This window comes from Anguilla anguilla, chromosome 9 (assembly GCF_013347855.1).
Source record: "Anguilla anguilla isolate fAngAng1 chromosome 9, fAngAng1.pri, whole genome shotgun sequence".
NCBI lineage: Eukaryota > Metazoa > Chordata > Actinopteri > Anguilliformes > Anguillidae > Anguilla > Anguilla anguilla.
Window position 1 is genome coordinate 19,091,705 of NC_049209.1, and position 21,176 is coordinate 19,112,880.

At 42.6% G+C, this 21,176-nt stretch overlaps 2 protein-coding genes across 4 annotated transcripts in view; one reads left to right on the forward strand and one right to left on the reverse strand.

Annotated features, from left to right (window-relative positions):
• The first annotated feature begins 383 nt into the window (after nt 1-383).
• Nucleotides 384-21,176, forward strand: part of LOC118235667 (alpha-2-macroglobulin-like) — a 34,495-nt gene continuing 13,702 nt past the window's right edge. Inside the window, exons 1-21 of the mRNA XM_035433261.1 lie at nt 384-561; nt 954-1,134; nt 2,665-2,821; nt 3,124-3,176; nt 3,439-3,459; nt 3,607-3,775; nt 3,984-4,062; nt 4,165-4,279; nt 4,843-4,951; nt 5,567-5,676; nt 6,586-6,741; nt 9,567-9,767; nt 10,019-10,082; nt 10,249-10,394; nt 11,327-11,476; nt 12,161-12,331; nt 12,880-12,982; nt 13,916-14,030; nt 14,727-14,952; nt 15,980-16,106; nt 16,352-16,473. Of these exons, the coding sequence (XP_035289152.1) occupies nt 494-561; nt 954-1,134; nt 2,665-2,821; nt 3,124-3,176; nt 3,439-3,459; nt 3,607-3,775; nt 3,984-4,062; nt 4,165-4,279; nt 4,843-4,951; nt 5,567-5,676; nt 6,586-6,741; nt 9,567-9,767; nt 10,019-10,082; nt 10,249-10,394; nt 11,327-11,476; nt 12,161-12,331; nt 12,880-12,982; nt 13,916-14,030; nt 14,727-14,952; nt 15,980-16,106; nt 16,352-16,473 (2,643 nt within the window). The 5' untranslated portion in view covers nt 384-493. The remainder of the gene's footprint in view (nt 562-953; nt 1,135-2,664; nt 2,822-3,123; nt 3,177-3,438; nt 3,460-3,606; nt 3,776-3,983; nt 4,063-4,164; nt 4,280-4,842; nt 4,952-5,566; nt 5,677-6,585; nt 6,742-9,566; nt 9,768-10,018; nt 10,083-10,248; nt 10,395-11,326; nt 11,477-12,160; nt 12,332-12,879; nt 12,983-13,915; nt 14,031-14,726; nt 14,953-15,979; nt 16,107-16,351; nt 16,474-21,176) is intronic.
• Nucleotides 17,161-21,154, reverse strand: LOC118235668 (neurotrophin receptor-interacting factor 2-like). 3 transcript variants are annotated; one of them, XM_035433265.1, is made up of 2 exons: nt 20,627-21,154; nt 17,161-17,256 (listed from the first exon to the last, which is right to left on the reverse strand). In XM_035433265.1, the coding sequence occupies exons 1-2, from the start codon at nt 21,131-21,133 to the stop codon at nt 17,254-17,256; spliced, it is 510 nt and encodes a 169-aa protein (XP_035289156.1). In that variant the 5' UTR covers nt 21,134-21,154; the 3' UTR covers nt 17,161-17,253. The 3 variants fall into 3 exon arrangements, with proteins under 3 accessions (XP_035289156.1, XP_035289154.1, XP_035289155.1); XM_035433263.1 differs by lacking the exon at nt 17,161-17,256 and adding an exon at nt 18,059-18,774; XM_035433264.1 differs by lacking the exon at nt 17,161-17,256 and adding an exon at nt 19,437-20,072.

The following is a 21,176-nucleotide window of genomic DNA, read 5'->3' on the forward strand; positions in this document are numbered from 1 at the left end:
GGTTAAACTAGTGTGATATGTGCTTGCCCTTTGAGTTACAGAAAAGGTATCCAAATATTTGCAAGTGCTTATTTTCTCCAGGTTTACAGTATGTTTAAAACCCTCAGATCGAGCAATCAATATTTACCTGGCTTTCAGAGATGAGAGGTGCCAACATTCTCTCTTCAATAAACAGACATTTCTACTTTAAAAACATAAAATCGGATTGGATTCAATTTGTATTTTTAAAAGTGAGTACAATTTCACTGTCTTTTACCTCTGCAAGTTAAATAAAATTCTCTGTACACAGGAATAACTGTACGAATACCTAACAGGTGGGGAGGGGTGTGGGAGTGTCTCTGTCATGAGGTGGGTGAGGTAGCCATTTCCCTTTGGGTATAAATCATGCTCTTTCACAGTTATTTCTCTATGTCCTGTCTGACAGAGAGGACCGTATGAGACACACTAAGTGTGCGCATATTGGTTGATTATTTTCTGATCTTCCCCCCTCAGTATGCTGGGGCTGCTGCTAATTGCCTGTGTGCTGCTGCATGCTGCAAAATCCAGACAGCCAGATGAACCGTAAGTGTAGCAGTGTGGTTTCTTTTGACTGGTTCTGCTGGTGCACATTTCTCATTAACTTAAATTAAGGGACAAAGTTCACTGTTAATCAGAGTGTGAATTGAATTTGTCTTTCTTTTATGTTTATTAGAGCATTATTCTTGATTGAAACCCAAGTTATAGATAAGTGTTGCAGAAGAGGTAAGATTATTTGGATCAATATATCAGATATGTGTAAATCAGACGAGGAACCAAAGCAAAATATTTTACTGCAGTTTTTTATTTTTTGAGAGCAAATGTGTTTTCTTCTTCCACTAATGCTCAGAATTTGACTTCTCAAATGTGTCTCTTTTATGGGTAAATATGTAATTCCATGAACTCCATCTTCATTACCTTTTTTCTTTCCTTTAAAGGATGTATCTTGTGACAGTGACCTCCCAAACAACAGGGGGGAGCACAGAGACAATCTGTGCCCACATTGTCCTCCGGAAGGGACCACTCTCTTTTATGCTTACCCTGGAAATAGGTGCCAGTAGCACCACTCTCTTGGAGGAATTAGTCACAGCAGAGTTCCATCGCTGTGTGAAGTTCCAGGTTAGCTGATATTACATTTTTCATTTCTATGGTTACCACCTCTTTGTTTAAACTTTTTTTGTAAGCTGCAGAAGAGATATGTAAAACTACAGAATATACCAGAACCTACAGAATATAATGTTCTAAAATGAATGCACACAGAATATAAAGTTCTAAAATAAATGTGTAGATATGGATCTCAAGTTTCTCTTGTGTGGTCTTGAGGGCTGTAGCAGAACATATGCTATTATTGCAGTACAGCACCACATGCCTGTCTCTAGGCACTCTGGTCAGCGTGACAGAAATTAACCTCATGGTTACAATTGTGGCACCGCACTGGGCATGACGGTGCAGGCCGGGCGGCACAGAAATACACAGACTGCAGGTTTGGGGAAAAATAGCCCAACAGGGCCTTTTATTTAACAAAAATTAAGCACAAAAACAAAACCATACTCAACAACTAAAGTTTCTTGTCTAAATTAAATTAAAGTAAAGTAACTGAAATTAGGGGTAACGACAACTGGGAGACAGCTGAGGGGATCCCTCTTCAAAGCAGGAAGAGGGATGTGATCCTGCGTCTCCACCGGATTCTGAAAGATAGGAAAAAGTTACAAACAGGTATTAACAGCTCTGCTGCAGCCCAAAAACTCCTCTCCTCAAGGGAAACAAAGGCCTCCTTTTAAACTCCCAGCCAATTTCCCTGGAGTGGCGACAGCTGTGTCGCCTCATTGATTTCAGGTGCGTTGAGTGCAAAGGAGGGAGTTGGGGAATTTCCAGGTTGCCGCTCTCCAGGGTCCTGTGGCTGGGCTTCATAGAGTGGCGCTGTCCTGGGTCCTGAACAGCTGGCCTGGTGGCAGGTTTGAGCTGATGCATATAAGGCTGGGAGGGGCACTGCGGGGTCATGCCCCGATCCACGCCACACAATGTACATCTTGATTTTCTGACTGTAGACTTCAAACTCTACAGTATAAATCCTGACTATGGTAGTTCCAACTGTGAATGCACCCCTCTGGAATGCTACATACATGGCAGAGTATCACCTAAGGGGAGGATTTCAGTCATTAGAACTGTGTAAGAGAAACTCCTCTGATTTAATAACAACACAGAGTTGGAACTGACTTCATGCTCTTGTGGGAGAGTGAATGGGTAACTGTGCTTTTCTGAACCGACAGGGGATATTGTAGTGATAACATGGTCTTGCACATTTCAATATAGGGCATTACAAAAAGTAAATGAATCAAAATAACGCGAAGGTTGTTGTTTTTAGCACTGTTATTTCACCTGTGAGTGAGTTCTTTTTTATTTACTTAAAGGGGACACCTACAATGAACATTGACAGCTTCTGGGGCAGCACCCAATGCATTGTACTCATGTTTATAGCTAAAGTTCAATTACAACAATAGCCCCTTGATTCTAAATTTGGAGTGCTTCAAAGATTAATCAGGGAAAATATATAGCCAGGATATAAGCAGGAAAAGTCTGGTCCAGGAATCTGGGATAAATGGGTTAGGGAATGACCCTCTCATTACATTCCTCCTCTGTCAATTCCAGGTTCCTCCTGTTAACACTGAAACCGTGGCAACCATTCAAGCCTCTATCAAGGGGGAAGAAACATCTCTGAGCAAAAAGACCAAAATCCTGATCAAACCAAGCTCCTCCCTCACCATCATACAGACAGACAAGCCCATCTACAAACCAGGGCAAACCGGTAATTTTCAACCATCCACTTCCTGGATCATAGTTCATAAATGACTATTGAGAATGTAACAGCCATTAGCAGCCATACAAGTGGTCACCAGCAAATTAGTTAATTGATGCCTCTCTGCAAGAGTATGATTCATATGAGAAACAAAAAATATAACGATAGGATTTCAAGTTATATGATTCACAAAATACAGTATGATTGCTTTGTAGAGAGCTTGAGACAAGCAATATACTTTCGTATTTTGACTCCCAACTGCTAACCTTTTATTATTTTTATTGATCTTTTTTTTTTTTTTTTTGCTGCAGTCAAGTTCCGTATTGTCTCCCTGGATTCCAGCTTTTTGCTTCATGAGGAAATGGTAAGAGTTCATTATGTGTGTTAACAGAAAACACAGGGAGACACTGATGTTAATGTGTAAACAGTAAGTTCAGGATTTCTTGTATTTGTGATAACAAATTAATGTGTTGTAAGTATTTAACTATACTGTATGAGAATGCCACAAGGGACATACCTGGCAGAAAGGATGAGCTCCTTTGTAGAGGTGAAACAAAGAGAGAAGCAAGCATTTGTGTCCGGTCTGTGACTGCTGTGACTGACTTTTCTTCTGTTTTCCTTTTCAGTACCAGACTGTTGAGTTGCAGGTATGGAACCCTGAATACAGGAACAATTTGCATGGGTTGCTCACTCCACATGGGAAATTATATATAAATTAGTTTGACTGTTCATCCATCACTATCTCTCCTTGAAAGTCTGTACCTTAATACTGTACCTCTGTCCTTCTTTTACAGGACCCTAATTCAAATCGCATTGCCCAGTGGTTGAACCAGTCAATCACCACTGGAATTCTGGACCTGTCCCACCCCACAACACTTGAGGCCAAGCAAGGCATCTACACCATCTCAGCCTGGACAAAGAGGGGCATTAAGACCACCCAGACTTTTGAAATCATTGAATATGGTAACGATGTGTTTTTGTGGTCACAGAGATGTTTTATGTTGAATCAGATGTAATGAGGATACTATCAGAATCTGTGTGTCTGATTCAGCAAAAAACCTTGTGCCTTTAAGGCCATGGTCCTTCTTATGAGAATTTTGTGTAAAATGCAAAACATGCAGAAATACTTGGACCACCACTGAGGCATATGTTTGTTTGTTTTTGATTTTAGTTCTGCCAAAGTTTGAGGTTACAGTCCACCTCCCTCATGTCATATTTGACAGAAAAACACCAGTAAATATTTGTGGGAAGTAAGTAAGAGAAGCTGTATCTGCTTATACTAAGATGAAATTTTCTCTCATCTGTTGCAGTAGGAATGTGATCTTAGTCAATGGCTGTGTGTTTTTGATCAGGTACACCTATGGGAAGCCTGTCCTGGGTTCAGTGAAGGCAAAGGTGTGCCGCAAGATTCTGACTCACCGCTGGTCGCATTATGACCGTGCTGTTTGCATGGAATACACTATGAGGGTGAGGAAACAATGATGCAGGTGCAGCACCACTGATTTCACCAAACAACCTGGTGGTCGGGGGTTCAAATGGTGCAATATCAGAGTGAAAACCCCTGTCAAAGCTGTTAACTGGCTCCAATAAAACATTCCAAACAGTAATGAAAACAAAAAAGTACATTAAGGCAACAGTGCATATATAATGCAGTCCATAAGTATTCGGACAGTGAAACTATTTTTTTGTTGAATTTGAAGTGAAGCAATGAATATGATGTTAAAATGCAAACTATTAGCTTTAATGAAGCAATCCTGTAACAAAGTTATTTATTTATTTTATTTTTTTGGAGGACTACAAAACGTGCAGGTGCCTGATTGACCAGAACAGTTGCTATTGTTCAGTAAGAGGGGAAATAATAATGTCAACTGAAATCATCCATAGTACAGCTAGTTATCATTTGTTCAGTTTTCATACCATGTTTCTACCTATTTAGCCAGTACTAGCATGGATAACCAACTAGTAACTTTTAACCTGGTTCTTACGATTATGCTTTGGATATTGCTGACCCCTACCATTGTTTACCCTAGACTGACAAGACTGGATGTGCAACAAACATCAATGCAACAAGCATTTTATCTGCCGATAGAATTTATCAAAGCCTTACTGTGGAGTGTACAATGGAGGAAGATGGAACAGGTGGGAATGTTTGTGATTTTTTCTTTTACTATTCATTTTTATTTTGATCTAAAAGCATTCTCTCAGAGAAAAATCATCTTTCATCAAAATGAATCCCTAGCAACTGTCTGGATGAACACATCAATTTCACAAAAGGAAATGAAACATGTACTGAAATAACTATGAGAAGTACAAAACAAATTTTGAAATTCTGTTTGAGTTGTTACTTGCAGTGAACAGAAATACTTTCAAGGAAGGAATTTGCTTTCCTTGATTTTTTGATATTTCAGCTTCTGTGTTTTTTTTGTTTGTTTGTTTGTTTTTGTTCATTGGCCCAGATGGTATATGTGTGTGATGAAGGACATTTTAGACAAAAACGTTATAATATATATTTTTTTTAAACCCAGAGTAAACTTTTCCTTATAAAAAAAATTACAGAATAATTGCATCCTGCATACAAACGTATTGGCAGTGTTTTTATTTTTATTTAATTTTTTATTTTTAGAAATGGCTTTAAAATTATTTTAAATTAATGGCAGTGAAGGGCTGAGTTTTTGCACAATAATTCAGGATTTTCTGTGCAATGATATTTTGGTCTCAGACAGCAACTTGACAATAACCATCTGGTTTTATTAGGTGTTGTTTTGAAAGGCTCTGGCAGTACGAAGTTCATCCCAGATAAAATTTATATAGCGTTTCAAGACACTCCTTCAACTTTCAAGCCTGGAATAAACTATGACGGAAAGGTAACCACCCTCTTTTTCCCAAGGTTCATTTTCGGAGGTGCGGTGATACCATACAATGCCATACTACGCTACGTTTTCTCTTATAAATTAAAAACTGAAATGGGTCACATTGATATGAAACATAATAGGAGAGTTGAAAGGGTGTTCCACCTTAAAAATAAGAATCTTCGAGACTCGCATATTTTGTTAAAATATGTCCCCAAGGTAAATTTTAACATGAGCCATGTAATTGCACCAGGCAAATGTATTCCAATGGGGGGAATAAACTTAAGCTCAAAACTACATGTTTGAATTCCCTTACACTAGCAAAATGATTGCTTGCAAACATCAACAAGTAACATATTTTGTATACAATTGAAAAATACTACATTTTTAAATTTCAAAACACTTTAATTTATTCTTGCTTATGATTTTTCCTTTATTTATTTTTCCACTTTACAAATTTGAATTTGTCAATGCTTATGGCATTGAATTTGTGCAAAATCCTCAGCTTGCATAATGGAACGATGACTACAAAATTTAGTTTCTTGTTTTACCAGAAGTGTACACAAACTGGCTTTCATAGTCATGATGTTGTTTTGATATTGTATTGGTGTACAGTTAGTGCAGTAATCTTAAATTACAGCTTTAACTTGGCATGCTTTTATGGAGAATGTCTGGAAGGTTCCAATGTTTGCAGTGTAACAGGTTTAAACTATTCACTGAATAAATTGTATTTGTGTAGAATCCACAATGCGACTCTGAGAGTCACATTACTGATTTCACAGTAGAAATTACTGGCAGAAAAGCAATGAGTGGTACATGCCCACATGTGCAAGAGAAGAGTCATTACTGGGCTTTTGAGTTTGTTTCAGTTTGATGGCTGTTGCAGTAAAGCACTTGCTGAAATTCATTTGTCATACTTTTCAGATCATTTTGAAAGGTGCCCGCTCCTCTATTGCCAACAAGACCATCCTCCTCCACGGACCCGGGGCTGCTAATTGGTCATTGACTTCTGACAGTGAGGGTGTGGCCCACTTTTCACTAGATACCAGCTCTTGGTTCGATACAAGTGTAGACCTACATGTAAGACTCCCCTCCCTTTATTTTTGCCTTATATGTTTTTCCTGCTGTGTGATTGATGCCAGCTCAGTCACCCTCACACATTTCAGGGCTGAAGACAAGGTTGTGTGAGTGGGCCCACACAGTGACATAAATAAATTCCTATTCATAAACTGTAAAACACAAATGGAAAAAATGACTGTGATATTTCCCATTGACTTTCCATGAACAGTGGTCTGAAGCCACGGAAGCACAGTTTTTTTACCGCCATGTTGTAGGTGCTTTTTTGTACCGTCACCTATCAAGCAATCACTGTGGGCATAATAAGTAAGCTCATTCATGAGACACAAAATCATACATAGCAACAAGGTTGCTCTTTCTCTTAGCTTAAGCGTTCTTAAAAATTTTGTGAATAGATTTTAAGAAGCTGTTTGCTGGGAGCTTTTAGTACCCCCGAGGAGAAGTCTTAGTGTTAGGATAAAATGTTTTGTGAATACACCCCAGGAACTGAGCTTCAAAAACTAAGCCTGATCTTGGCCCGTGGCTCCAATTACATATAAATCAGCCATATAATTATGAACTCTTTTAACTTTTCAAAGTTGTTATATATTTCCTGGTGTCTGATGAGAGTATCAAATCATTTCTTTCTCTTTTATTGATGAAAGGACTGTTAAAAAATTTTTATGAACATGATACCTAAGTCAAATGTGCCCACCACACATTCAGTTAATGACCTTGTGTAACATTTTAATTGTTGAGCTAAAAACTGTATTGATGAGATTGCACCTCTTAAGGCCAGGTTATCTCTGGAAAGTAAAAAGCTCCTTGGAAAAAAAAGTATAGTTGTACAACATCAAAAGCACAAAACACGCTTGTTGTTACGTCCCCTCCTCTTTTCAATGTCCAATTTTGCAATTGATGGTAATGTTGAATCACGGTTCTAGTTACTGGCTTCATTTAGGCCAACCATTCCGCAAATACGGAATGTCCCTTATGACGAGTGGTTTTTGCTTCACAACGGTCAAATAGAACTACCAACCAGTTTTTTAATAACAACGGTCCAAATAGAACTACCAACAAGAGTTTTGCTTGACAACAGTAAAATAATATGCCCAAATGGCCATGGAAGAATATTTCAATTTCAGGTGATTAAGTCGATAAAAATCAATAAATATTAAAGTAACCATATATAGTCATTGTTGGTAACCTGTTGTGTAAGTGGAATAAACCCCTCTGGGCTGACCCGTTATTGAAAAATAATGTACTTCGGGGGTGGTTAAGCGACCTTGGTTTAGCTTTGGCCGCATCACCACCCTGTCCTACATTATTTTACAATAACGGGACAGCCCATTGTGGTTTGTCTCTCGTCAGTCTCGTGTTTTCGCAAGTGCACAAAAAACGCTGTTATTAAACCTTTGTTGAAAAAGAGATATCTACATTCTTCAGATATCAGCAATAAACTAATTTCAAATGGCTAATTTGACAAGGCGCAGCACGGTGCAGTGGGTAGCACTGTTGCCTCACAAGCTGCAAGGTGGAGGTTGGTTTGAATCCTAGCCTTTTTGTGTGGAGTTTGCTAAAATCATAAATAATCTTAGGATGTACACAGACTCAAATAAGCTTTCTATTCTTGTACTTCTTGATCTTAGTGCTGCATTTGTCACTGTTGATCACTTAATATTGTTGAATATTTTAGAAAAGTGGGTCTCAACTGGTTCACGTTCTCAACTGGTTCAGGACCTACCTACAGGACAGGAATTATTTTATTTCTATTGACATCTGTTTCTGAAAAAGTCAATATTTCATGCGGACTTCCGCAGGGTTCAATCCTAGGCCCTCTCCTATTTAACTATAACATGAATGATATATAAATGATTGAATGTCCCATAATTTTCTACAGCTAAAAAAGATAAAACTGAGGTGATTATTTTTGGTAGTACAGCTAAGAAGAAGAAATTAAGGCTCATTTTGATCCTTTGTCTCTAAAGTATAAGGATCAAGCCAGAAATCTTTGTGTCATTGTGGATGCCAACCTTAATTTTAACAGCTATATCAATAGTGTCACAGGATCAACTTTTTATCACCCAAAGAAATCTGGTGCAACTTTTGTTACCAGTAGGTTGTACTACTCCAAAGGCCTCTTCTCTAGTTTCCCCCAGAAAACTATAGGATGACTCCAGCTCATCCAGAATGCTGCAGCGAGAATTATGACGGGATACTAGGGAAATTTATCACTTTACATCTGTGCTAAGATCGCTGCATTGGCTTCCTGTATCCAAAAGAATTGATTTTAAGATTTTATTCCTTGTTTATACAGCATTGAATGGCCTGGCTCCACAGTATATTTCTGACCTGCTTGTGGGTTATGAACCAACCAGGTCTCTGAGGTCATCTGGCACCGCTCTTTTAGTAGTCCCTAGGGCAAAATCTAGATCAGCTGAAGCTGTTTTCTGCTATTATGTGCCCAGATGCTGGAACAGCCTTCCTGATTACTTAAGATGGTCTCCAACTCTTGCTGTTTTTAAGAGTGGGCTCAAATTATTCATTTTTTTCCATGAGCTTTCACTTGTGTGCTTTCTTTTCTATGTATGGCTTATGCATTTTCTCACTTTTTTCTTTTTATTTCATATATATGTGCAGTACATACAAGAATGTGTTTGCTTATCTATGTATACTTTATGCATTTTTTCACTTTGTTTTTTTCACTTTATTTTATATATGCATATATGCATGTTTGCATTTTGTGTAAAGCGCACTAGATTTACATGTGAATGAAATGTGATATAGAAATAAACTTGAAATTGAAACATTGAAATGTCCTCTTTTTCTTTCTGCCTCATTGAATACAGGCCCATTGTAAAGAGGGTGGACCCAGTATGTGCTCTGCAGGCCATTTTGTCTTTTTATTTTTTTCAAAGAGCATGAGCTATCTGAGCATCCAGCATGCAAAAGAACCGCTTCCTTGTGATCAGGACGGCCAGGTCCTGGCACGCTACATCATCCGAGGGGAGGAGCTTAAGGAGAAGAAGACTCTAGACTTTTTCTACTTGGTGAGTTCTTCTCTGGCTTTTTAATTTTGGTGAGGCCTAATTATGGCATTCATTTACCCTCCAAATTTACACTGCCAGATTCACATATACAGTTTTGCTTTCTGAACTTGAAGGAGTTCATCAGGCTGAAAGAGTTTAATTGGTTTAGCTTTGCAGATCTCCTCCAGATAGAAGATGTTTTGATATTGATATTACATAACTGCCCACCTCCAGTTCAGCTGACTCCAGCTTACCCCTCTCCTGTCACCCAGGTGTTGTCCAAAGGGAGCGTTGTGCAGCACGGGCATTCTAAAGTGACGCTGAATGCAGAAGAAGGTGACATACTCTTGAGAAATGATTGCTCTTCTCAGCTGCTTTATATTTCTAAGATGCTCAAAGAAGAACTTGGCCACTATGCCCCCATATCATGTTATGATGTGTAATACTGTGTCAGAGGCAAACATCTTACAGATAGAAACAGCCCATTTCATTTTTGTTCCAGTTAAGAGAGGGGAGTTGTCTTTCTCCCTGCAGCAGACTGAAGATCTGGCCCCTTATGCCCAGGTGGTGGTGTACACAGTGCTGCCTAATCGAGAGGTTGTAGCAGACAATTTCAACTTTCCCATCCAGTTGTGCTTCAAGAACAAGGTAAACTCCACCTGATTTCCAGTGAGAACCATCACACTCTTTAACAGGTCCACAGAAAGCATTCCATGGTTAGAACTCTCAGGACACCCTTGAAAAAGAGATGGAAACCTCTGTGCTACTCAGCTGGTAAAATAAAGGAGAAATAAATAAATAAATAAATTAAAATAAAAGAACATGAATATCCCAGAACAGCACACATTTTTATAAACCACACCATAAGATCAACCTTACTGTGTTTACCATTCACTATTTACTTAGACTCTAGGGAGAGAAGGGACAAGGAGGCTGTGTAATAAAGTGAACAGTGTGGGTGGGTGATGTGTGTAACCCATATGGCTGCCAAGACTAAGTGATTTATTTCCCATCTTTTCCTTTTTTGCCCTTATTTTGAATAACCAATTGTGCCTTTCACTGTCTAGTGGTATCTGAAGCATCTGGTGCCCTTAATGTAAATGCTGAAGTGTATACACTCATGCAAGGCACAAATTGCAAGCCAGTTTTATACCCTGCAGTCCAGATAGGTGTGTTTCTAACCGGTAGAGCATGTGGGCACCTGGAAACTCATGTAACCGCAAGCCAAGGGCTCTGCACAACTTAGACCTACCATACACCTGCCAGATCAAACCTGAGACTATAGGCCCCAGATTGAGCTTCTTTACAGCCTGAGCCACTCAGGAACCTACTTTCTCAACAGTGAGCAACATTTCAAAGTGTGGTAACCTATCAGCAGGTTGTTTTGCTTACCATCTTTCACCAATTTGGTTTACCTTTACTGTGAGAGGAGGAAGCAACACAGGAAATGGTACTGTGTCTCACTCAGTAAGTGCTCTCCGAAGCTACAACCGCACAACATGGCAGAAAGGCCAGCAAGGTATACTGCATGGTTTTGTGTAATGTCCCTTCTTGCTTACTCTGTTTTTATTTTGTTTCAGGTGTCCCTCCAGTTCTCCTCCTCCCAGGAGCTCCCTGGGGAAAAAGCGTTCCTGCAGGTACAGGCCAAGCCGGGGTCACTGTGCTCCCTGAGGGCCATCGACCAGAGCGTCCTCCTGATGAGACCAGACAAGGAGCTGAGTGCACAGAAGGTTAGCAGAGACCCTGAGCTGCCCGACCCAATCACAGCCATGGGTGGATACATTACAGAAAGGAATGTGTACTTTGTGATTTTAACCTTGTGTGGGAGTGTTGATTCAGCTTGTGCAACAGAGACAGAGACAGTATTTTCATATGGTCAAGGGTACTATCCTGTCCTCACTTTCTCTTTCACCTATTTTTTTTAACTTTGTAACAGTGTTTTGTAATCCCATGTGGGATGGGCTACTTGAGTTGCATGCCACATAAATAAATAAATAAATAAATAAATAAATAAATAAATAAATAAATAAATAAATAAATAAATAAATACTCATTATCACTAATTTTTTTCCTCGTATACACTGTCTCATCTTGATACTAAAAAGTAATAGCTTACCATTTATAACATGTTTACATACATATTTAAAGCATTAACAAGCCCTCCGCGTACTTTGTAAAGATATGCTAGCAATGTTCAACCATGAGCTATGGAGAGCGTTTGCACAGAGGGCACATTTGCATCACGTGAGACGTTTTTTAATTGATTCATTTTAAAATTACTAAAAATCATTGGAAATGATTTGATATTATTTGGTCCTTTTTTGCCAAGCAGCTTGTGGCTCTCTACCGTTTTGATTATGCCCCCTCCTTCCTCACATTCCCACTTAAATATTTCTATTTCTGAACTTTTTCAGGTCTATGAGAAGTTGCCTGTCCAAAAGTTGTCTCTATATCAACATATTATCCAAGACAGTGATCCCGCTCCATGCCTTCCCCCTTGCCCGTTAGAAGCAGTTTGGTACCGTCTACTCCCACATCCATTTTTTGCTCAGGGCCAATATGATGAGGTCTACGACATCTTTAGGGTATGCATCTTGAATCATGCCACATATTGGCTTCCTAAGGACACTCATAGCTGAACTACAGTTTCATGGTGCTTTTGGTTTGGAATTTGAATGTATATACTACCTGCAGCTTTTTACATAGTGGATCAAATTAAGTGGTATTGTATTGCTAAAACATCACATCCATAATTTAAAAAACAAATTGTAATCTCAAGTTCCAAGCCACAAGGTTAGTGCTGCTCTCTACTGAAGAGTTCCCATTGTACAGATTGTATGGCTCCCTTGTGTGTGCATGTTGCATTCAGAGGTAAACTGATAATTGGTTTGACTTATTGTGGCAAACGATATGTGTCTGAGGTTGTTCAAAAAATTCCCCACCTATGTAGGTGGATAATACATGAAATGTAATCTGTGTAAATCACCTTAAATAAAGGTGCTGAGTAAATAATTTAAAATGCCATCCTATTAGAGTCTGCCTAGCAGACATGATTTTTGCCTGGGATTTTTGCCTTTGCATTGATTTTTGCCTCAATGTAGTGATGAACATTTCAACTTTTCATATTTTAAAGGAAGTTGGTGTTAAGGCCCTGACAAACTCAGACATGAAAAAACCTGTTCCATGCTTTGAAATGCGGCATAGACTTTGGGGACCGATTGGTGGGGGACGTATAGGTATGGTGATCTTTTCTTTGCTTTTGCTGCTGAAGTACTGTACAACTTAAAATCAAACTGCAAATCAAATGTATTTTGATTTTTTTCTTTACCTTGAATTCACCGGGGGACAAATTGAAACACCTAGTCTCACTATTGGACAACACTGATGTTATCCACTACTGCAAATCACTCGAGAGTGTCCATGTAATGTCATAACAACAGGACGCTACATTTCAAGGGATTACAAGAGAATAAATAAACTTCATTTGTATGTGAACCCTCAGTTACACATGAAGATGCTTGTCCTGGACCATTAAACCAGAAATGATTGCACCCCCATCATTAGGACCTTACTGGCTCTGCCTGCATTAGAAGCCAAAAGTTTTTCTCAAGTGCCTGAAGTGGCATTTCCTGCTAGGGCAGTTGATTGCGTCACAGCTTTGGTCAAATACAGACTGTGTCAGTGCCAGCTTAGTGTGTGACGCATAACTGGACACTCAATGCTCTGGTTGATCAGGAGAATTCATTTTATCATTAATTGACAACTTTGTCAATTTAACAATACCCTGGCACAGTAGCTGAAACAGAAAACAGTCAGTTGCTTACATGTGTTTTGGATGCAAGTGCTTGTGTGATGGTTTCCTGAATTAGAAGAGGGTGTTGCAACAATGACATTGGGCCACGTGTAATGTCTGTGTTCAATTTTTTTTGTTCATTTTTGTAAGATTTTGATGCTTTTGTAGATGGTTATGGAACATATTACTGCATGGGGTATGCATGAAAAAGGGCTTTTAATCATGCTTGCTTTAGTAATTAATATAGTTTAATTTGCTGAAAATTTGTTTAGATTATTACTATTTTTATTTTGCATGTGTTCCTTTCTTTATTTTATTTTGTTCTCTGGACACTGGGCAGATTGAATTGTTAATGGAGAAAGGCTTCTGTTCCCAGTTATGCATTCAGCAGCAAAAGAAGTAGTTCCAGATGTAGGAGCAAAACAACCACCCAAGGAGACCATTCGCACATTGTTCCCCGAGACCTGGATCTGGGAGCTGGTACCGGTGGGGTGTGTATCACTGACCAAGGGACCCATCCTAGAGAGCATTTAGCCACACAAAGGATAGATAGATACAGTGGTATCTTGTGACAGTAATGGTCCAGGGAGATGCTTAGTGGTGATTTTTGTTTTTGGGTGTCATACTGTAGGAGTAATTGATCCCAAAATAATCTGAACGCATTTTCTGAGACCACATCAGCCAGTCCACAGCACATAATTCTGCAAAGTTAACTGAAAGCATTGGGAGACATTCTGATTAGATTCCCTTGTGGTGTGAGATAATGTTATAATGAGAACATCCTCAGCCTAATAACTTGTTTATTGTTCTAAGCAAGTTTTGTCAAAGTCAGAATGACAGACAGATAAAAGTTTGAGGCATGTCATATACAATCTCACTAGTAACATCCCATGGTAGTTTATGTTTTGTGTCCATCACATCTAAGAATGTTATTAATGTAAATAGTATGTGCTGGGAAAACGCACTCTAAATTTCTTTTGATAGCTGATTGATAAGTATCTTAAATTTAGCGCAATTTCACTAATTTTTAAGTCATCTGGATATTTAATGCTATTTACAATATCAGCTGATCTATATGCTGTAAGCTATCATTTACTTAACAGGGTTGAAGGTAAGCGTGGTCCGTCTGTGCTGTAGTCTGCATTTCTTGATGGGCTGTGCCCCCTTCTCCTTCCCCCTTCTTACAGAGATTCAGGCAGAGTAACAGTGGAGCAGACCGTCCCAGACACTATTACCAAATGGGCAGCAAGCGGGTTCTGCACCTCTCCAGCAGGATTCGGCCTGGCCACCAGCACAAGCCTCACGGCCTTCCAGCCCTTCTTTGTGAGCCTGACACTACCGTACTCCGTCATCCGTGAAGAGGTGTTCCCACTGAAGGCCACGGTCTTCAACTACCTCTCCAAGTGCATCATGGTGAGGCACTGCTCGCTGCACAGCCATGGTTATACCACGGTCTGCTGTGGTTCCGAACAAAAATCAGTAAAGAATGTCTCTATCTAAACAGTGAGTGGTTAAGTATTGAAAGCATATATATGTATTCCAATGTTGGTTAAATCTCAGGTGATTGCTAATGATAGGGGTAATTAACCAAATAAGTCAATTGAATATTTCTCACAGAAATTAAAGACAAATCATGTTACTTAGCAAAGACATATATTCATTTTTACACTAATATGTTCACTAGATGCGTAAAAACCGACAAGCATAATACCTTATACACAAAGTAGATTAAAAAAAACATTATTTCAGCAAATTCAAATGTTCCATATGGCCATCAGTGATTTTATAAGCCTCTGTAGAGAAGAAGGCATCATTATCTTGCAGTCTTAGAGAGTTGTGTCAGCCTCCATGTATTGATATTATATTATTATATTGAATCATATCATTAATTTGATTCAGGTCACCATATCACTTCCACCTTTCTGGTCTGTGGTGCCTGAAATGGGGGAGACTATGTATAAAATGTGCTGTGTCTGCATGGGTTTCTTCGGGGTACTCCGGTTTCCCACAGTCCAAAGACATGCAGGCTTGGTTAATTGGAGAGTCTGAATTGCCCCTGTGATTGAATGGTGTGTTTGCCCTATGACGGACTGGCAAACTGTCCAGGCTGTATTCCTGTCTCTCGTGCAATGCATGCTGGGATAGGTCAAGTACGCCCCTGAGACCCTGACCAGAATGAGCAGATATAGATAATGGACGGATGGATGAAACACAGTTTTGCAGTTTCAACAACAACTAAATCTAACTTGCCAATCTTAGTTTACCAAAGTCAAATGAAACAAAGCAGGTACTGATAATGGATGGATGGATCTGTCAGCAGGCCAAGAACTGCCACTGGTGAAAAAGAGAGACAGTGGGGGAAATGTGGCTTAGATGGGCTAATGAACTGTTCTCATCATCAATTCCCCTTCTTACTGTAAGTGGTTTTCCTGTTTCGCAGGTGCATGTCAGCCTGAGAGAGTCGGCACAGTTTACAGGCCAGCCGTGCGATGGCTGCCAGTACAGGCGATGTCTCTGTGGCGAGGAGAGTGAGACCTTCACCTGGGTCGTCACGGCAACCACTTTGGGTGAGTCACAGTGCCCCCTCTGCATGGCACATTATGGGCTCTACACTGGGCTTAGTGTTTACTTATGAAAATAATAATTAAAACATTCCTGGTTAAAAAATATATTATCTCTGAAGCCAATATAATATTATTGTGTGTTGGATAGGTTTGGACTATAACTGAGAAGTACCCAGATTTTTTTTTTTTCATTTTAGACCTCCTATCCTCTGGCAGCTTTTCATGAGGCTCTGTCTTTGCACTCTAAGGTCGGGTGAACATTACAGTGAGTGCAGAAGCCCTGAGCACTGAGGAGCTGTGTGGCAATGAGGTGGTCACCGTGCCTGAGAGGGGACAAATCGATACCGTTGTCCGTACACTGCTTGTGGAGGTGAGAAACCACACGACCATATATTTATTAAAGAACTGACAACCCATGGGTGTAATGTGTTCCCAAAAGAATAACACTATCTCCACTTTCCAGTAAGTCTAAAGGTTGTGTATGGCAACCAAAAGTAAAATAAATAAAAAAATGATTGTGCTACCAAGTTAAATCAGTCAAATTAAATTGGTCACATTAATGGGGAGCCATGGGGTATCTTGTAGTAGTGGGTATAAAATATATAGAAAATGTGGTAATCATTAAAATTAGAATTATTACTAGCTATCAAGTAGCTATCAAGCTAGCTATAGAACCTTTTTAGTTGCTTCCTTGCTAGCAGGGTATGTCCATTACTGTGTCCATTAGCTTTTCAGCAAGAGAGACCAACTCTCAAGGCAAAACTGGAAAAAATAAATGAGATTGGATTACTTAAATAAAAATAATTAATTTAGCAAACTGGTAAACTGCATCCACCAGTGTGCTAGATGACAGTAAACTAAACTAACACTAAACTAACCATCCATGTTCACATTCCTTCCTGATTCTCCCCATATTAGATCAATGTAGCAAACTGAGTGCTACCGCTCGTTTGAGAGATGAGAGAGAGACAAGTTCTTTTTCAGGACGCGACTGCGTCTTTTTATTTTCCGGCCGCCACGCGGCTTTCTGTTCGCAATACACAATACACAAGGTATATGTTACAATTCACGGCTGACTGCCCGTCAGCTCTTCTTCCTCCTCCAGTTCTCCCGCTTCTCTCTCTGTCGAGCCGCTTTTAAACGTCCAGGCTCACTGTCGAGGTAATCAGCACATTGTCAATCAATCAAACAATTAACTATCCGTGCTGATTAATAAACCTCAACAGCCGTGGCGCAGAGTTCCGAGAGCCGCCCCGCCCACTCTCTCTCTGCAGCCAACGCAAAACCACGCCCACCCTACCACATACCCCCACCGCCCGACTTAGGCCGGGGAGCCATCCGGCCGATGACCGACCCCCCCCCCCACCCCCTTCGGGACGAGAGAGGAAGTCCGCCACCACCATCTGCGCCCCCGGCCTATGAACCACCTTAAAATTAAAGGGTTGTAGAGCCAGATACCACCGGGTGATTCGCGGGTTGGTATCCTTCATGCGGTGGAGCCATTGGAGGGGAGCGTGGTCCGAACAGAGGGTGAATGGGCGACCCAGCAGGTAGTAGCGCAGGGACCCGACCGCCCACCGGATGGCGAGGCACTCCTTTTCTACCGTGCTGTACCTCGCCTCCCGCTGGGATAGTTTGCGGCTGAGGTACAGCACCGGGCGGTCGACTCCCTCCACCTGCTGGGTCAAAACAGCCCCCAGCCCTCTGTCCGATGCGTCGGTCTGCAGGATAAAAGGAAGAGAGAAATTAGGGGTGAACAAGAGCGGCTCCCCGCAGAGGGCTTCCTTTACCCTCTCAAACGCTCGCTGGCACGGCTCCGTCCACTGGACCGGATCTGAGGCACCTTTGCGAGTTAAATCAGTCAAGGGGCTGGTCAGCTGTGAAAACGCCGGAATAAACCGTCTATAGTAGCCGGCCAACCCCAAGAACCTCCTTACCTCTTTTTTCGTCTTGGGTCGTGGACAGGTCGCAATCGCCGCGGTTTTATCCACCAGAGGTCGCACCTGTCCACTTCCCAAGTGGTACCCCAAATACCGTACCTCCGCTCGGCCAATCGCACACTTCTTTGGGTTAGCCGTGAGCCCCGCCTGCCTCAAGGACTCGAGCACCGCCCCCACATGCCGCATATGCTGTGCCCAGCTGCTACTGTGGATGATAACATCATCCAGATAGGCAGCAGCATACGCAGCATGCGGACGCAGCAGCCGATCCATCAGGCGCTGGAAGGTGGCTGGGGCCCCGAATAACCCAAACGGAAGTGTTCGGAATTGGTACAAACCGTCCGGAGCGGAGAAAGCCGATTTCTCTTTGGACTTTGCAGACAAGGGAATCTGCCAATAGCCCTTAGTCAGATCCAGTGTCGAGAAAAAACGAGCCGTGCCCAGCCGATCCAGGAGTTCGTCGACCCTAGGCATAGGATAGGCATCAAAATGTGACACAGCATTCACTTTCCTATAATCCACACAGAACCGAATAGAGCCATCCGGCTTACTTACCAGCACGATGGGGCTATTCCAGGCACTGTGGGACTCCTCTATTACACCCAACTCCAGCATGGCCTTTATTTCTGCCTGCACCAATTTCTTTTTGTGCTCCGGCAGTCTATAGGGGCGGGAACGTACCGTTACTCCCGGGGGGGTGTCGATATGGTGGTGTATGAGGTTCGTGCGTCCTGGTAGGGTAGAAAACACATCCGCAAACCGTTTTTGCAACATGGCAAGGTCTGCTCTCTGACTTGGCGAGAGGTGGCTATCTGAAAGGGGTGGGGTCTGATTGATTGAATTTACTACCTCCGGCCCCAGCTCGTCCCTCTCCTGATCCACCGTTACCAGAGAAACAGCCACCACCTCTTTCCAGGCTTTTAATAAATTGAGGTGATAAATCTGTTTCGCTCCCTCTCTATCAGCACGCTCCACCTCATAGTCAACCTCCCCAACTCGTCGTGTGACCACGAAGGGCCCTTGCCACTTGGCGAGTAATTTTGTACTGGAGGTTGGAAGTAATACCAGGACTTTATCTCCCGGCGAGAATTGACGTAGTTTCGTCCCTCTATTGTAGTGCCTCTGCTGACGTTCCTGAGCCTCGAGCAAATTCTCCCGTGACAACCGACCCAGTGTATGGAGTTTTGCTCGCAGGTCCATAACGTATTGCAACTCATTTTTGCTGGGGCTTGGACCGTCCTCCCAGCTTTCTTTAACTAGGTCCAATATTCCCCGAGGTTTTCTACCGAATAACAGTTCAAAGGGAGAAAATCCCGTGGAGGCCTGGGGAACCTCCCGCACTGCAAATAATAGAGGGACTAACCACTTATCCCAATTTCGGCTATCGTCGTGAATGAGCTTTCGAATCATGGACTTCAGAGTTCTATTAAACCGCTCCACAAGCCCATCTGTTTGGGGATGGTATACACTGGTTCTAATAGAGCGGACGCCCAGTAATCCGTATAGCTCATTTAGTGTACGTGACATAAACGAAGTGCCCTGATCAGTCAGAATCTCTTTCGGGATTCCGACCCGGGAGATAATTTGAAACAGAGCTTGCGCAACACTCTTAGCTGAAATATTGCGCAACGGCACTGCTTCGGGATACCGGGTCGCATAATCCACCAAGACCAACACGAAACGGTATCCCTGGGTGCTCCGTTCAAATGGCCCGATGAGGTCCATAGCAATTCGGTCAAAGGGAACCTCTATTAAGGGTAGTGGGCGCAACGGCGCTTTTGGGGTGGCCGGGGGGTTCACTAATTGACATTCGGGACAGGACGCACACCACCGACGTACGTCCGCCCAAATGCCCGGCCAGTAAAACCGAGCCATTATTCGGTGTAGTGACTTATCATACCCTAAGTGCCCCGCCATGGGGTTGTAATGAGCCGCCTGGAAAACCATTTCCCGGCGGTTTCTGGGTACCAACAACTGGGTCGTTTCTTCACCGGTCTGAGCGTCACGACACACTCGATACAACCTGTCCCTAATAATAGAAAAATAAGGGTGAGAGAGTACTGCATCGGGGCGCACCTGCTGACCATCAATCCGCATCACTTGGTCATAGGCAAAGCGTAAGGTGTCGTCCCGAGACTGCTCAAGTGGGAAATCCTCCGCGGGTTGGAATACAGGACCCCGGGGAGTCTCAACCGGAGGCTCGCCTGGGTCCCTCCCCGCCCCGGCCGTGTCGGACGGCCCTGCGTCACCACCGTCAAAAGCACACACGTCACACTTCCCTATCGGTCGTGATCGCAACCCCAGTATGTTTCTAGAGATCTCCCTAAACCCCGCCCAATCAGTACCCAAGATTAGGGAATGCGCAAGCCGGGAGCTAACCGCAGCCTTCACAATATGCGTTTTTCCCTGGTAACAAATTTCCACGGGTACTACCGGATACTTGTGCACATCTCCATGCACACACCGAATGGAAACCCAGGGTGCCTTTACCAATGCCTCGGTTCGAACCAGGTTTTGCTGGATCAGGGACTGCATAGCCCCTGAATCCAACAGCGCCCGGTGTTCACTCCCTTGCACCCTTACCGGGATGCAGTACGCTCCCTCCTGATCGGGAGCGGAAGTGGGCGGCCCGACCACCCGGACCACCTGCCCCACTTCCATAAGTGGACAATCGCGGCGCAGGTGACCCAGCTGTCCGCACCGCCAACACCCCGGTCCGAGCGTCTGAGGCGCCCTCTGCGAGCCGGAGCCCCCCGCCACTGAGCCTGGACCTGGAGAGGGAATCGGAAAAAAGGGGGGATTAGTTTGAGGCAAGGGAGGGGGCAGAGCCCGGGGGACAGGGAAGGGGCCAGCACGAGGAGGGGGTCTCCTCCTAGGCGCCGGTTCCGGCCGTGCTTGCTGCTGGGCGCTGGGGTATAGCACTAAGTGGTCCTCCGCCAGGGTAACCGCCCCCTCTAGGTTGGTCGGGCGATGGCAGCGCACCCAATTGGCCGTTCCCTCCGGCAACCCTTCCAGGAACTGTTCCAGTATAACCTGCTCCACCACGCCCCCGGCGGACCGGGTCTCTGGTTGCAGCCAACGCCGGGCCATGTGGGTTAGCCTTTGGGCGTATGCGAAGGGACGGTCCTCCGCC